We start from the raw sequence: 16,529 nt of genomic DNA on the forward strand, positions 1-16,529 counted from the left end.
TTGTAGCGAGATTCATGACTTCTTAGAAGCCCCGCTTTAACTGGACATACCGATTAAAAACTTCAAGCTTACCGAAATGAGAAATAAAATTATGAAAAATATAAAACTAAAAAAAGCCCCAGGGTTTCATCTGATGACAGACAAGTTGTTGCAAGATTATACTATAAAAGGATAGAAATATCTGCAGCGCATTTTCAACGCCATTATCAGAACAGGCTACTTTTCGAGTCAATGGAAAATTTCACAGATTATCCTGACACCAAAACCTAGAGAAAACTAGACTACATAAAATTATATAGACCTATAAGTTTGCTACCGATTCTATTTAAGGTATTCTAAAAGCTTCCATTGATAAGATTGATTGCAATATTAGAAAAAACTAAACTTATTCCGGAACACCAATTCGGCTTCAGGTTAAAGCATGGGACAATCGAACAGGTCCACAGAATAGTAAAAAAAAATCTCCTACGCCCTGGAAAGTAAATCCTACCTCTCAGCAGCCTTCCTAGACGTCAGTCTAGCCTTTAATAAGGTTTAGGATGAAGGCCTATTTTATAAAATAAAGACACAATTGTCATATCCTTTCTTTTCAATCCTAAAATCCTACCTATCAGATAGACACTTCCTGATAAAGCAGCACGATGGATACACTCAGCTCCACCCTATCAAAGCAGTCCAAGGAAGCGTACTAGGACCTATTTTATTTCTAATTTTACTGCAGACCTTTTATCCAGTAGTAACATAGAAGTTACTACTTTTTTAGACGACACTGTAATACTGACCAACGGCTCTAGTCCCACAAAAGCATCAGAAAATTTACAAAAAAACCTAATTAAAATAGAAACTTGGCTAAAAAAATTGGAGAATTGGAGTTTATTTATTTAGCGTATGGCTCAATACATGGAGTAAATACAGTAATAATTGTAAAAAAATGTAAGTACATAATTCAAAAATACAAACATAAGATTATATAAAAACGAACATAGACAAAATACAGATAAAATACAAACAGAGATAATAAAGATAATACAAACAGATAAGGTTATATCTTTAAGTCAAGTTAAGCTATCCATTCAAGGCTTGCAGGCGTAGTTTTGAAAAAGTCTTTTGGGTCATCTCGATATGCCCTCAATTCACATGTCTCCACTATGTATTGGTTGGTTGGATTTGGAGCTCCACGGTCGCAGCTGGAGGTAGGCTGTTTTCCCCATTTATGTAGGTTGTGTGCGCATACTGCATGTCCCGTTCTAATTCGGTTTAGGCTATTCCATATGTTTCGTGGCTGATCGAAGCCATCAGGCTTTTGAACTGGGTCAATAAAGTTGGATACTTCAGGTGGGGCTTCCTCAGTCCACAGCGTGCTCCATCTGGAGGTAACATTAAAATCATCTGCTGTTAGCTGTTGGGCTGTTCTTATTGGTGATCTTCTGGATGGGAGTCGGTTTGCTGCTAAACTCGGGATATCTTTATGGGTTGGTAGTTGCAAGTTTCTATTTACTTTCGAATACTCCGTTATCAAGGCCTTTTGCCTTCGTAGAATAGGCAGAGGAATATGGCTAAGGATGGGAAGCCAATATAGTGGAGTAGTCTTGATGCAGAATTGAAGTAAATGAGACCAAGTCAACACATGTAACCTTTACAATGAAACGAGGTGAACGCCCTCCAGTCCCACTCAGTGGAAAGCAATTAAGTAAGGCAAACGACACAAAATACTTAGGTGTCCATCTTGACAAACGACTAACCTGGCAGAAGCACATCTTTACCAAAAGAAAACAACTGGGTAATAAATTTAGACATATTTACTGGTTAATTGGTCGAAATTATAAATTAAGATTGGATAACAAACTGCTTATATACAAGGCGATCCTCAAGCCCATGTGAACATATGGTATTCAGCTATGGGACACCGCTAGCAATTCTAATCTTACAATCCTACAACGCTTTCAGCATAAAGTGTTAAGGCCTGTAGTAAATGCACCATGGATTATTACATCCTCCTCTATAACAAAAAGATCTGGAAGTGCCTTCGATTAAAGAAGTTGTGACAGGTTACATGATCAAATAGGTGAATGGATAAAAGTGCATCCCAATGTACTCGCGAAGCGGTTAGTCGATGGCAATAATTAAGTGCGTAGGCTGAAAATTTTAAACTAAATAATCTACCAAACTGATTTAATGTTTAAGCAAAACCAACTGTATTTTAAATTCTATTTTATTTTATGTGATGTAGTTGTGATTTTGTTTTATTATTTTATTGCTTTTAACTTACAATTGCTAAATAAAGAAAACGGAACTCTTCACTGGAAGAGGCTCCAACCCTAGGTAAACAAACAAATTACTAAATATTCTTTATTTTTGGACAGATTGTATTTTTAATTGGTGTTAATAAAAAAAAATGGCAATTACCGTGTTGAGATAGCACAACGACTTAATGACACTTTCAACTATACTGACCTCGACCTCAGTGAGCATTAAAAAGCAATGATGTTACACTGTTTGTCCTAGGTCTATACCCATATTGCGTTGCTTGCGCTAAAAATTACCATGGACGACACAAAAGATTATTTACAATTCTGGATTCGGCTATTATATCCACGGGCATTATTATTCTAGAAGTCATACATCCGTCTATCAGATAAAACTACCGTTTTCAGATGGTGCACCCTGAAAAAGTTTTTTGCTAACGAAAAAACTGCTAAAGAGTTTGAAGATGAAGAATCTGTCAGAAAATTTCCTAAAAAAAGGAAAAGTAATGTCTCACACTCTAGTAATACCTCTCTTGTTACTTTCCTCTTAATCACTCTTGTTATTATATGTATGGCTATGATAAATTTTTGTTGATTTTTATGGCATTCTTTATACGTATTAATATAAATTTTAACACATATGCTATATAGAATTTGCTCGCAAAAATTTCAACAACCTTAATAACGATATCTGTATACATTTGTAAACGCATTTCAAATACAAATCGTTCTCGATAAAACGTTTTTGAACAAACACCCTATATATAATACACACCTGATGTACTTTTTGATCTAGATCCTCCTCCTCTTGATCCTCCGCCTCGTTTTGCTTCAGAATCGTGTATAGAAGCAATGAGCAATAACACACAACACACTATTAACAGATCAGAAAGTCTTATCAACAACTTCATATTTAATATATGTGATCACAATTTAATATCTCATTCCTTGTGTTGAGTTTTTAAAGATGATATTTTTTTAATACGTATTCTGTCACTCAAAGAAGACCACTGCTATCTATTATTGCGAAAATATCTTAGTGGGTATCAAATAAATGACATTAACGAAGCATTTCCTCTCTACTTTGACTTAACTTGCGGTTTAGGGATTCAATTGGAAATGTGAGGTCCGTGATGTGATTTAAGAGAGGTGAAACAAACAAGGCAATTTTTCTATTTGAAAATGAAATTATTCCGCGTAATTGGTATATTTTTCAATTTAAGTTTTAAATGTTTTCATTTCTTAGAAATACAGTTTGTCTGAGAGAACATGGTTTAAAACTTACTAATCGTCGTCATCCCTATAGATTAGATTATAGATGAAATAATGTGCACCCAAACTTATAAGTAATTTTGTTAATTTATAGATTAAGAAAGAGTGTATAAAAATAGAAAGTAAAAGGAAATGACTTACTAAAAATATCGACTTACATAATATATCAAAAATTAATCTTCTTCCTTCTTCATATAGCAATTTGGCTTGTTCATTAGCGGATTGTTGCCTCTATGGAAGATTGTCACTCTATCTCTTGCGCGTTGGGCCGATTCTTCATCTACCACTTGGTGATTTGTCCCTTGCTATTTTAACAACTCTTGTGTCCGTCATTCTATTGATGTGAATGACGTGCTCCATTTATTTTTCTGTTTGGTGTCCACTCATTTATAACCTGTACATTAAATTTTATTCTGATATCGTTACTCCTTACTCGGTCTCGGTTTCTCATTTCTGCCGTTTTCAGCAGTCTCTGTTTTTTGTCTGTGTCAGGTCTTATTTGTGATGCGTACGTCATTATTAATATTACAGTGGTTGACGTAACTCAGCGACCAAGATACTGGCTTTCTCGGCACTCCATAGAAATGATAACGAGTCGCCACCATGCTTCGAATGGCACGTACAACCATCGGTCCCCCTATGATGTGAATCGCTATTAGTTACCTGAAACATGGTAAAATATGCAATTGACGCCGGAACAATCCGAAGGGATTACCCCAAAAAGATGGCATACGACATTATTATTATCCAGATTTAGCCATACAGTTCACACTCCCTCTAAGAGGAAAATTCACTCATCCCAGATACCTATGGTATCAAATGGATTGAGCCCTGGTGGGACTCTTTCCGTGTTATCGAGTCCTCGGTGACTTGGTACGTCGGTGTATCTCCCAAAAATTTTGCACGCATCTAAACGTCGAGAGTAGTACAGCTTTCTGCATGATCTTATATAGATGTTCATTTAGACTCACCTTTTTTATGTATTCTAGTAGGTACTTCGGAATGACTTATGGTAGAAAGAAGGTATCGTCTGTGTACTTTCCATTCTTCATTGTCTCCTTATTTGTATTTTCAGATCTCTGTACTTGACGATCTTTAAGTTGTACGCAGATCATTGTTGTTTTTTTCGTTAGTTTATTAACTAGCACGAGATCTACTCTATTACGTGCTATGGTCTGTGAGCATAGTGCGATCCCAGTATAGCTTTTAGTTGTCATTCTCAAGCATACTTTTAGGAACGTATTGATAATATGAGAGATGGTTTGTTTGTAGAAGTTCCAGGTTAAAAGCTGTCTCTTTATCGGCATTTGTCGTTTTGGACCTAAGAGTCCTTGACGATATATTTCAGGTAATTTTAAGTTGGTATAACCTGATTCTGAATGGTAAGTAATGAACCTTCTGTTTCAGGAAATTTTTTCCTCGTGTCAACCAATAGTTCGACGCTATATTGTCGACATAGTCTTGACTGACTTCATTGGGATGTCGCCCGTGCAGTGATTTACCCATCCAAATGCGCATTTTTCCGTTCTTAGTATGATGGTTTATGTGCATTTCTTGTTCCCTCAGTTTGATCGGTGTTGTGTCATCTATTGCATAAATTGCGCGATGCAGAGTAGATGTCTCCGCCTGCACCTGAAAATAAGTTCTTAAATTATTAATCTGTTTTTCTAATTTCTTATTATTATTATTTATTATTGCTTTTAAACTGAGGCTTCTGTTCGGTTCTGTGAGCATTTTTTTTGACAGTAAGTAGGCTGCTAACCTTGCTCACCAACCCCCTTTTCGGAGGACCATTTTTCCCTTCCTCGTCAGCCCTGACCCTGCCTTTCATTGGGGTTGGTTACCCAATCTCCAGCAAGGTTGCTCAGGTTTTCCAGGGTTCACCCGTGCAACCCAAGCCGCACTTCGTGGAGGTGAGGATAGGGATTGAGTAGGAGAGGCTAGAGAATGCTAACTGGAAACAGCATCTTATATTGCGCTTCACTACCCCTTTGAACCCTTTACTAATTGCTGATAACGAAGATAACCTACAAAGGCAGCTCCACACCTTCAACATCACAGCAAACAAACTTAATATGAGAATATCAGTAGCAAAAACTAAATGTATAGTGATCAGTAAAGAGCCGCGTAGATGCAAACTAGAAATAGACGGCAAAATTGTAGAACAAGTAATGAAATTCAATTACCTAGGAGTAGAGATCACTAGTGACAGGGATATAAGAACAGAGACCACAAGGCAAGCATCAAAAGCGGCAAGAGTAAGTGGTTGCCTTCGAGAAACCATATGGAGAAACAAATATCTGACCATGGAAAGCAAAATGAAAGTATACAAGACAACAGTAAGACCAATCCTAACATATGCAGCGGAGACAAGGACCGATACAAGAAAGACGAAACAACAAATCAACAATATCGAAATGAAAGTATTAAGATCAATAGCGGGCATATCATTAGGAGACAGACAAACCAACAGAAGTATACGCGAACAATGCAAAATTCAAAATATTAACAGGTGGATAAAAACAAGAAAAAAAAAACTGGAACGAACATGTAAACCGAATGGGACCAAATAGATTAGCGAACATCTGTAAAAACAACAAGCCGTATAGCAGAAGACCCGTTGGAAGGCCGCCAAAAAGGTGGAAAGATAGTGTACAGTCAACAACGACTGAAACAGAATAAGAGGCAGACAAACAAGAGTAATCCTAGTCGCGCGCAGAAGAAGAAGAAGAAGAAGAAGCTTTTAAACTGGCCTTATATTAGTATTAGTATATTAAGTATTTTTGATTTTATCTTAATGTTAATGTGTCAATTACGCCATATAGTGTTGTTAAGGTATCCTGCTAATATATTTACTCTTTGTACTTAAAGAACATGTTTAAAAATAACAAAAAAACATAGAAGAGGAGCTAAAAGAAGAAAATAATAAAATAGGAAATATTTTTAAATATCCCTGGATAAGGTTTTATGATCATTCAAATCATAACTGCCAATTTTAAGTTGCCATATTTGTTCAATAATTTGCCATGTTTGGTTACTGTTCCATGATTTATGACTAGTGATCTTGCGGATTGACGACATTTATTTGCTGAATCTAATATGGCTCGTTTAAAGTCTCTCCAGGAAGTCTCAATATCTTCTCCGGGAGTACCGATTGTCCCACTTAACACTGGGTTTCTTCTCTCTTTGAAGATTACGAGTTCAATCTCAGTTAATGGTCGAGGGGCGTGCTTGTGTTTGTTTCTAAAATGTATTTAGAAAACGTTGGTGTTTGCTTCCACAATCTGCACTTGTACAAGTTTTTGCGTTTGTATCTGAGGATTTTCATCTTGAATTAATCATTATAAAATATATCTGATTCTGTCTCTCGGGAATGTTAAAGAGTATTCGGCGGTAATGTTGGAGGTAGGTGTTCATTATAGACAATTTTTCTTTGGCTGTAGTAGTTAATTCTATCGTCTAGTTCACTTCTTTGACCTAAACCGAAAAAACCAACAGTTAACCTCATATGTGGCCTATTTCGAAAACGAATCGCATACTGGAAAATTAGTGCTGATATACAGACGAATCTAAAACCGATGAAGGAGTTGGAGCTAAAGTAAACGGTCTACACACGTTCCGACAAGACCACTCAACTATCGTGACCGACAACTTTGGTCCCGATGGTTGATGTGTATAGGCTTGTTGGTTGACCGACAAAAATAGTTGTACCCGACGGCACAACTGCGACATCCCGACAGTCGACTTCCACATACCCAACGTGTCGAGTCGGGACATGACGAGTATTTTTGTCGGTCAACAAGCCTATACACACACTAACCGTCGTGTTCAACGTTGTTGGGCCCAACGTTGTCGGTCATGCCAGTTGGGTGTTCTTGTCGAAACGTGTGTAGGCCGTTTTAAGTAGGTCATGGGAGAGAGTATCTGCCTGGCTCAGTAGTCTATTTTTGTAAGTACCCCAGAGTGAGACAACGGTTTCCTTAATATTTTAGATCTGAAGGTCTCGCTGTATAACATAATTGGGCACATACCACGGTGCATTGGCAATAAGTCTCAAAACTTTAGATTGGAAACGATTAAGTTTCAGTAAAAGGGAATTAGATGCTTTGCCCCATATCTGTATACCGTCCAAACTGGCTTTAAAATATATTTATACAGTAATAATATATTGTGTCGACATAATTTTAATTTTTGGTTCATGAACCAATATATTTTTTTGTATATTAATCCTAGTTGTAGTCGATTTGTCCAGATGTGTTTTCCCCAATTTAGTCGACTGTCAAAATGTACTCCCAAGTACTTAAAATCACTTCTGTTGGGTCCTTTATAAAAGGTATATAAATAAAACACCCAATCAGACTACATCACAAAACGTTTTCGGAATCTATATTCCATCATCAGTCTGTCTAGGTGTACATGTTTTGAGCCACTAAATATTTGGGTAAAAACCCGTTAAATGTTATTAAATTAAATTAAGGTTACATTATTCGATCTTATATGTTATGAAGTTAAAGTTACAAGTGGAATTGATAACATGGCAACGTAAGACGTATGTATGATAATGACATGAGGTTGCTGGTCCTGAGACAAAGTTTCTACGAGACACTCGTATATAAAGACACATATTTAAATTAATAACATTTAACGGGTTCTTACCCAAATATTTAGTGGCTCAAAACATGTACACTTAGTTACACTGATGATGGAATATAGATTCCGAAAACGTTTTGTGATGTACCCCGATTGTGTGTTTTAATTATGTATATACCTTTTATAAAGGATTTTAAATAAATTTTTTGTGATACATGGTATACAGCCAGCTACAGAAACTTAGTTTCCTTGTGGATTCTATTGGATATTATGGCATTGTTTATACGCACATATGGTACACTCTGCATGCGTAAAGTAAATGTTATATGTGCTGATTTTCTGTCATTTATTTTAACTCACCACAGTTTTAACGATTTCTCTAGATCATTTAAATGGATTTGTAAATTTTGGCACTCTGTAACAGGAACCGAGCTGGAAGCCATTATTACAGTATCGTTTGCGTAGGTAACAATTGTGCTATTTACGTGCTGTTTACTCTTGTGGCAATATATGCCGCATGGAGTAAGTATAAACTTGGTCCCAATATACCACCTGAAGTACTCCCGATAGAATTAGAGATGTGTTTAAAATTGTTTTATTAAATCTGACCTGGAAGTATCGATTGGTGAGATAGGATCTCAGAAGTGTATACAGAGAATGAGGAAAATGAGTTTTTATTTTTGATAGCAGCCCCTCATACCATAATTTATCAAATGTTTGTAAGACATCCAAAAAGGCTGCAGTGCAGTATTCTTGCTTTTCAATTGCATCTATTGCTACTTTGGCAACCCTATATACCTGCTCAATTTTTCCATGTTGTTGCCTTAATCCAAATCGATAATCCGGTATCAACTTTTGTCTGTCGAGCATAGAATTCATTCTTTGAAGGAGTATTCTTTCAAATATCTTAGAGATAATAGGAAGCGAACTGATTGGACGATAGGACGATAGTCAGTCTGGATCTTTATTTGGTTTCGGCATTAGAATAATCTGTGCTATTTTCTATTGAAACGCAAAATAGTCTAACTTTAATATAGCGTTAAATGTGTACATAACCAACTAAAATTCATTTTCAGGCAAATTCTTGCAGATTTTTCCCGATATTAAATCATACCCTGGAGCTTTTTTATTCATGAGATTTTTAATTAAATCTTTAATTTTATTCATTTTATTATTTTCTATAGGAAGTGACATCTAGTAGGGCATATCTAAGTTCTCGGGAATGAATTCTTCTTCTTCTATTGAGATAGTTCTGGAGTGAAGTTAAAAGGCTGAGATGATCAGCGAATACTTGTGCTTTATCGTCATCAGCCTTGGTCCAATCACCATCTTACTTTCTAATGAGACCATCATACTTAACCTGATGTTTAAGTTTCTTAGAAAGTTTTCAAATAAAGTACGAAATTTATGTATGCTTTTTGCTATTTTTGTCCTCAGGAGATCTGAAAGTTTGCCACTAGTTTCTTAGTTTTCTCGTTTCGTTGATTAAGATTTTTATATGATGTCGATACCGTGCAAAGTTATTACTTTGATTTAGATCTGGAGTTGCTCTCAAAGCTGCCTGTTGTATGATTGATGTAAGGTGATGGATTGCTTCCTCAATATTTTTATTTGTTTTAAGAGGAAGATTTTAATTGCATTTTGAATATTAACGCTGATCAGAACTCAATTTGTTTTATGATTTGAAAGTGTGGGGTATTTATTTGGATTATATACATGTTCCATCACATTAATAAATATTGGAGAATGGTTCGATGAAAGGCCAAAGAAAGGTTTAATATTTAAAAAGTTGTTACTAATTCCTTTTACGATAACAAAGTCGATGAGATCGGATACTTTATTTCTATCTATAGGCCAGTAGGTTGGTTGTTCAGTAGAAATTGGAGTCAAGTTATTGTCGTTTAAACTTTTAATAAGTTCTCTTCCGCGTGTTATAAAGTCACCTGCTGCACTGAAGTGATGACCAAGCCTATTGAAATAACTAAAGAAATGTACCTCTTTAATTACACAGGTCTGCGACATAAAAATTGTTTAAAATTGAATAAGTGATTTTTATAGTATACGCTAATTTTGGGAAAAATAGTGAAAACATTCCATCACGTACAGTAATTCCACAAACTGCTTGTGTATTTTTAGCTTTTTTTCGATATTTTTATACATAGTTCCGTACTCTAGTGAGTTTGAATTTTTGTTTTTTGGATCTTTATGAACTGTTTATTAAGCCCATAGTACTTTTAATAAGTATAAAAAATACTTTAAGGTATTTTCAGTTACTTAGCTGTTTTTTTACTATACAAGTTGTATGTAAAATAAAGAGTTGATTAGGAGAAACCAGCATTATTTTCATGTCGGTACTTGTCCATTGCCTCCGCTCCCTCGCCATCCACTTACTGACTCACTGAGCATCTTTTATGTCAGTGCCTGTCTGCCACAGTGCCCATCCCCCTCTCCATCACCAAGCAGTGAGCTTCTGCTACCTGTTCTTCAGTTCACAGTATCTCTTCACTCTGTGCTGTTCACGTGCTGTGGTTACTAGTGATTTGTATTAGTGATTGTGAGAGTAGTATTAAATGATATCTCGTGACACACGGATAGTTGGCAATAAAGTGTGAATCAAATAACTTTCAGTTATTTTTTATCGAACTACAAAGAACATAAATTCAAGGCATCAGCCTAAACAGATTGTTTTCTTGTGGTGTGAAGTTGTTTTATGAAAAATGGCTACCAGAGGATGTATCAACTCACCAGATTGCTTCTGCTACATTTGTGGTAACTATACAGTTAAAAAGCAACAAAGAAACATTTCCGATTTTGTTAAAAAGGTATATTTTGCCTATTTTGGTATAAAGTTGGGTGATCAAGACAAGTCTTGGGCTCCACACAAAGTTTGTTCAGTGTGTGTTGAAGAACTGAGACAATGGTTTCAAGGTAAAAAGCAGTCATTTCGTTTTGAAATACCAATGGTTTGGAGGGAGCTCAAAAACCATAGTGATGACTGCTATTTTTGTTCTTGCAATGTTCAAGGTTTCAATTTGAAAAACAAAAAGGATATTTCTTACCCTAACATCAAATCAGCCATTCGCCCTGTTCTTCATGGACCTGAAGTACCAATATCCTCTCCTCCAGTTTCTTTGGATGGTATTTTAGATGACCACGAGCCATTGGCTCAGCTAGGTGAAAGTGAAGAAGACAGTGATGGCTACGATCCTGGCACAACCGATCCCGTTCCATTCTCACAATCTGAACTAAATGATTTAGTTAGAGACCTAGGTCTTCCTAAAGACTCGGCAGAACTTTTAGGGTCTAGATTAAAAGATAAAAATATGTTGGCTCCTGGTACGTCCTTTTCTTGGTATCGTTCCAGGGAAAAGAAGTTTGTATCTTTTTTCTCTCAAGAAGGTGACTTGGTGTTTTGCAGTGATGTTCCTGGACTTATGGCACGTTTCAAAATAGAATATGCTCCTAATGAGTGGAGACTTTTTATAGATTCTTCAAAAAGAATGGCAATAAGTATGCTTCTATGCCAGTTGGCCATTCTGTTCACTTGAAAGAATGTTATGAAAACCTCGAACTGGTTTTAAACAAACTCTGCTATTCAGACCATAAATGGACACTATGTGGTGATTTGAAAGTGATCTCAATGCTGCTTGGTCAACAAAGTGGTTATACAAAGTTCCCTTGCTTTCTCTGTGAATGGGACAGTAGAGAAAGAAAGCAACACTACATTAAAAAAGTTTGGCCCTTGAGAAAAACCTTACAGGTGGGGGTTAAAAATGTTGAGAGGAAAAGCCTTGTGAATCCCAAAAAGGTATTACTACCACCACTCCACATGAAGTTGGGGTTAATGAAACAATTTGTAAAGGCGTTTCCAAAAGAAGGGGAGTGTTTCAAGTATCTTTGTGGACAGTTTCCTGGTTTATCTGAGGCAAAACTAAAGGAAGGAGTCTTTGTCGGACCAGATATTAGAAAACTGATGAGAGATCCCAATTTTAGGGACAAAATGGAAACAAACAAAAAAGCAGCATGGACATCTTTTAAACTAGTTGTTACAGGTTTCCTAGGAAACAAAAAAGATCGTAACTACAAGACAATCGTCGCAGACATGCTCGACAACTTTAAGAAGCTGGGATGTAACATGAGCATTAAAGTTCATTTCCTCCATTCACATCTAGACTACTTCCATGCAAACCTTGGTGATGTAAGTAAAGAGCAGGGTGAAAGATTCCACCAATATATCAAGGAAATGGAAAGAAGATATCAAGGAAGATGGAACGTCAACATGATAGCGGAGTACTGCTGGATGCTAAAACGAGATGACCCTCAACGAGTACACAGCCGGAAAAGCAATAAAAGAAGCTTCGACGTAAAGCAAAAGCGTTACTATAAGGACTAATGAGCTTAAAGAGAAATGTAAGTGTACTAGATATGTAGTTTATAACATGTATTATACATGAAATAAAATCCTTTAACTTAAAAAAAATTTGAAAAATTGCTAAAATTTTGTTATTATACCAAAAAGTAATTCCTTTTTTGTGAGAAAACCTTACGTGATAGAAAAAAATGGATTGCATTTTTGCAATCAGCGCTGAAAAATACATAAAAATCAGTTATAAAATTCCAAACAATTATAAAAAATATTTTTTTTGTAAACCTGTGTTATTTTACCTGTGAGGCTCTTGTTGAATTCTACAGATACACGGTTGTCTCAATGTTGATTTTACATACTTTATTTATTTCTTCATGTTTTATGTTACTTCCAATAATTAACGCAGTTCCACCATGACCTTTTCCCATTGGATGTAGTGTGACACGTGTGACATAGGTGCAGAAATCTGGCATATTAAAATGGCTTTGTTTGTCATATGAACTTCAGAGACCATCATAATATTAAGATTAGTTAATTTTATAAATGCCTTATATCCAATTTTAATTTTAGGGTTGAACATTAAATTTTGATAACGAGAAGGTCTGTAATTAATAATACTAATATTATAAGTTAATTTAATCTATTAGAACGACGTTAACCAAGAATCCATATCAGTTATATATTTTTTTATTATGTTCTGTATTTCTGTTTTCATAAATATTAAAAATAAGCCGATATTACTTTCAGCTGTCAAAATATTGATTTGTCATTAATCTGCCAAAAGATAACATGAGTAAGTTTTTTAAAAGGTGCAAAAAGTTTGTTCCTTTATTTAATCGTCTATTTTGTAGCGAAAAATATGAAAACGTGGGGTTTAAACGACTTTTCGGTTTCATATTTGGATTCTTTTTAGGAATATTATTTTATAAGTTTATTTTAGTTGATTTAGACTTTACTGAAGATTCTGCCATAATAGTTGGAGGTATAATATGTCTCATGCTAGCCTTTGGATATGCTTTTTCTTCTCAAATTAGATGTATCACGTGCCTCACGTTTCCAATTTTTGGTGGAAAAGCTGGAAGAGGAGTGCTTAAAGCTTTGGTTATTGCATTTGTTATATCAGGTAATTGCGTGTTAAAATATTTAATTTAGGCATATTTGAGGTATGTCTTATCCTTTCTGGGCTATCAGAAGGTTTATTTGTTATTATGATGTACAAAATTGTTGTCTTGAACAACATTTTTTAGTAGTAACAGGACCGCTGTTACATTTTATTATAGTGTTAATTTTCATGCAAGACCTACTAAAAAAATCGGAATTTCTATTCTACCAAAAATCTACAAAGTGTAATAACTAACAATTCATCAGAAAAATAGCAAAGCACAGAAATAACACAGTTTCAAACCAATACATATACACTTTATAAATAAGACTCTTTACAGTTTTGCTAATTACTAGATATGTATCTAGATAGAATAAAATAGAATAGAAATATGCTTTATTGTCACTGAAAATTGTACAACTTTTTGGACAAAGCTTACAAAAAGTCAGAAAAATAACAAAGACAATTTAAAATTTACTGAAATTACATAAATCGTTGATATCACAAAATAAAAGATAATAAAATACACAATCCATTGCAAAATTTAAATAAATTGCAAATTGCATAAAAAAACCTTACAAACTAATGTTAAGTTGCTAAGTTTAAGTTGCTGCATGTGATACGCAAATATATATAAAAATACTTTAGTTACTTCTACATAAACGTACTCTAATTTCTATTGTTATTCCTTAAGAAATGGTCTTTCAGATAGATAAGCTTTTGTCATTTTACGGAACGTAAGGAAAGAAGTTGCAGATTTAAGTTACAAAGGGAGATGGTTGTATAATTTTTTTGCAGATTATAATATAGATTTATTTACTAACTCAGTGAACGAGATCGGTAAATACACAACAAAGGTTGAATTTCTGGTGGAGTAGTCATAATTAGGTCTTGCTGGAAAACATGTTGGTGTTTACGAATTAAGCAAACAGTTTCTAAAATATATAAAGAGGGAAGAGTTAAAATCCCGTGATTTTTTAAGAAGCTTCTGCAATGTATTATTCTACTGAGGCCAATTGTATATTGCTCTTTTTTGTAATTTAAAAATAACATCAGATTGAGCAGCTGTACTAGAATCCCAAAAAGGAAGACCATATCGAAGATGAGACTCGAACAAAGAAAAATAAAGGGTGTTTTTTTACAGGTATAGATATGCAAGTTGGCAACACTTTTTTAACTGGTAGTCATTCTGACAGCTGTCAAGTGATTTATGTTTAGTTTGGTTTGGCATTTCAGCATGAATGGACTGACGCCTGAATAACGCTTCAAAGACACCAATAAACGTACGGGTATATGCCAAGGGTCAAATAATAGAGTAAATTCCATAAAATATTTGGGAACAAATATCAATAGTCAGTGTAATCCAAAAAAAAGAAATCCTATCAAGAATCGAACAAGCAAGGAAAACATTCATGAGCATGAAAACATTTTTTACAAGATCAGACCTTAGTCTACAGCTTAGAATCCGAATGATCATATGTTACGTTTTTTCTGTCTTACTGTATGGCTGTGAAAGTTGGACAATGGACTCTGAAATAGAAAAAAGAATAGATGCCTTTGAGATGTATATATACAGACGAATGTTGAGAATTCCATGGGTACAAAAGTTTCTAATGCTGAGGTACTTCGTCGCATGTGTAAACAAAAATAATTACTAAGAATAATAAAAGAGAGGAAAATGTAATACTTGGGTCATGTGTTAAGAGGCGAAAGATATGAATTACCTTAAGTTATACTGGAAGGAAAAGTACAGGGCAAAAGATCAGTAGGAAGACGTCAGAACTCGTGGCTGAAAGACCTGAGTAGACGGTTCGACCGTTCATCCGCAGAGATCTTTCGCGCAGCAGTTTCCAAAGGTTACAATTGCCATTTGAATCGCCAACCTTCGAAAGGTGACGGCGCCATGAGAAGAAGACTTTTTTAATTTGTTGCTTTGTTTCATGTTTTTTACCTTGCTTTCACCGACTTCATTTGAAACCTGTTCAAAAATTTTTTCCAAAAGGCATTAACCGTCATAGATTTTTATACGTTCTACACTATTTCGTGACTGTGTGCATTCACAATCTTATGTTTTACTAGTGGGATTAAATTCTATATTTAAAATTTTTTCTCGGATTGTAATACTTTTATGACAAATCTCAACGACAAAGAGAGTTTACTATGCATCACAAGGGGACTTATAAAGCATTAAAGCTTTGATGGACAGCAGGTTATTACCACGACAAAGTCCGGTTGCCTTTTTAGCAATACATTAAACTCCATTTTTATGCCAATACTTATAAACCTATATATGCCTATCTTTGTATACTTTAACTAGAGTTTGTGCCTTAAAAAATGCAGATAATAAACCAGAATACGGATTCACTTAAACCTATGCTTGGGAGAGTACTATAATGTTTTTTAACACTTTTACTGCTGTCTTTTTTCGAGAGGTGTTACCCAGGAGCGTCAATAAATTTTTTCCAAAATATCATTGTAATTGATATTCGAATATATAATAGTATTAAATTAATTATATAAAGTGTATATTTATTTATAAAATGTGATTTGAATTTTTGACTCCGATGAGAGTCATGAGCACCTGGATATGAATTTCTAGTGTATCGCTGACTGGTTTCGATATTCACAAGGCAAATTAAAACGTTTTTCTAGAAAAATAATTATATAACGGACTTTTAAAAAAATTAGTTTATTTATTCTGTGAAATACAAATTCACACATGATTTGATTTTGATTCACATATCAGCAATTTCAAAGCATTCAACACAAAATCCGGGTTGATCAGGACATTTTTCGCATTAATATATTGTTTGATTGCTAATTTTGTTTTCGGAACATATTTTGCAACGATTTTTCTTTGTTTGCCCCTTACTAACCGTAGGAAATTTTAAAATACTATGTCTGGAGGCAGGAATATTTATGTTTTTTACAGTTTGAAGAGTCCGGTATACTT

At 34.8% G+C, this 16,529-nt stretch overlaps 2 protein-coding genes across 5 annotated transcripts in view; one reads left to right on the forward strand and one right to left on the reverse strand.

The window, feature by feature from the left end:
* The window catches only part of LOC140434839 (uncharacterized), a 42,945-nt gene extending 39,578 nt beyond the window's left edge, over nt 1-3,367 (reverse strand). Inside the window, exon 1 of the mRNA XM_072523407.1 lies at nt 3,022-3,367. Within this exon, the coding sequence (XP_072379508.1) occupies nt 3,022-3,157 (136 nt within the window). The 5' untranslated portion in view covers nt 3,158-3,367. The remainder of the gene's footprint in view (nt 1-3,021) is intronic.
* Nucleotides 1-16,529, forward strand: part of snky (ubiquitin protein ligase sneaky) — an 82,073-nt gene that overhangs the window by 38,699 nt on the left and 26,845 nt on the right. For 2 of the 4 annotated variants that reach the window (XM_072523403.1, XM_072523406.1), the window contains exon 1: nt 13,257-13,597. The exons of 1 other annotated variant lie outside the window; for it this stretch is intronic. In XM_072523403.1, the coding sequence (XP_072379504.1) occupies nt 13,264-13,597 (334 nt within the window). In that variant the 5' untranslated portion in view covers nt 13,257-13,263. Of the gene's footprint in view, nt 1-13,205; nt 13,598-16,529 lie in introns of those variants that run through there. One more of the 4 variants, XM_072523404.1, reaches the window with a different exon arrangement.

Source organism: Diabrotica undecimpunctata, chromosome 2, assembly GCF_040954645.1.
Source record: "Diabrotica undecimpunctata isolate CICGRU chromosome 2, icDiaUnde3, whole genome shotgun sequence".
NCBI lineage: Eukaryota > Metazoa > Arthropoda > Insecta > Coleoptera > Chrysomelidae > Diabrotica > Diabrotica undecimpunctata.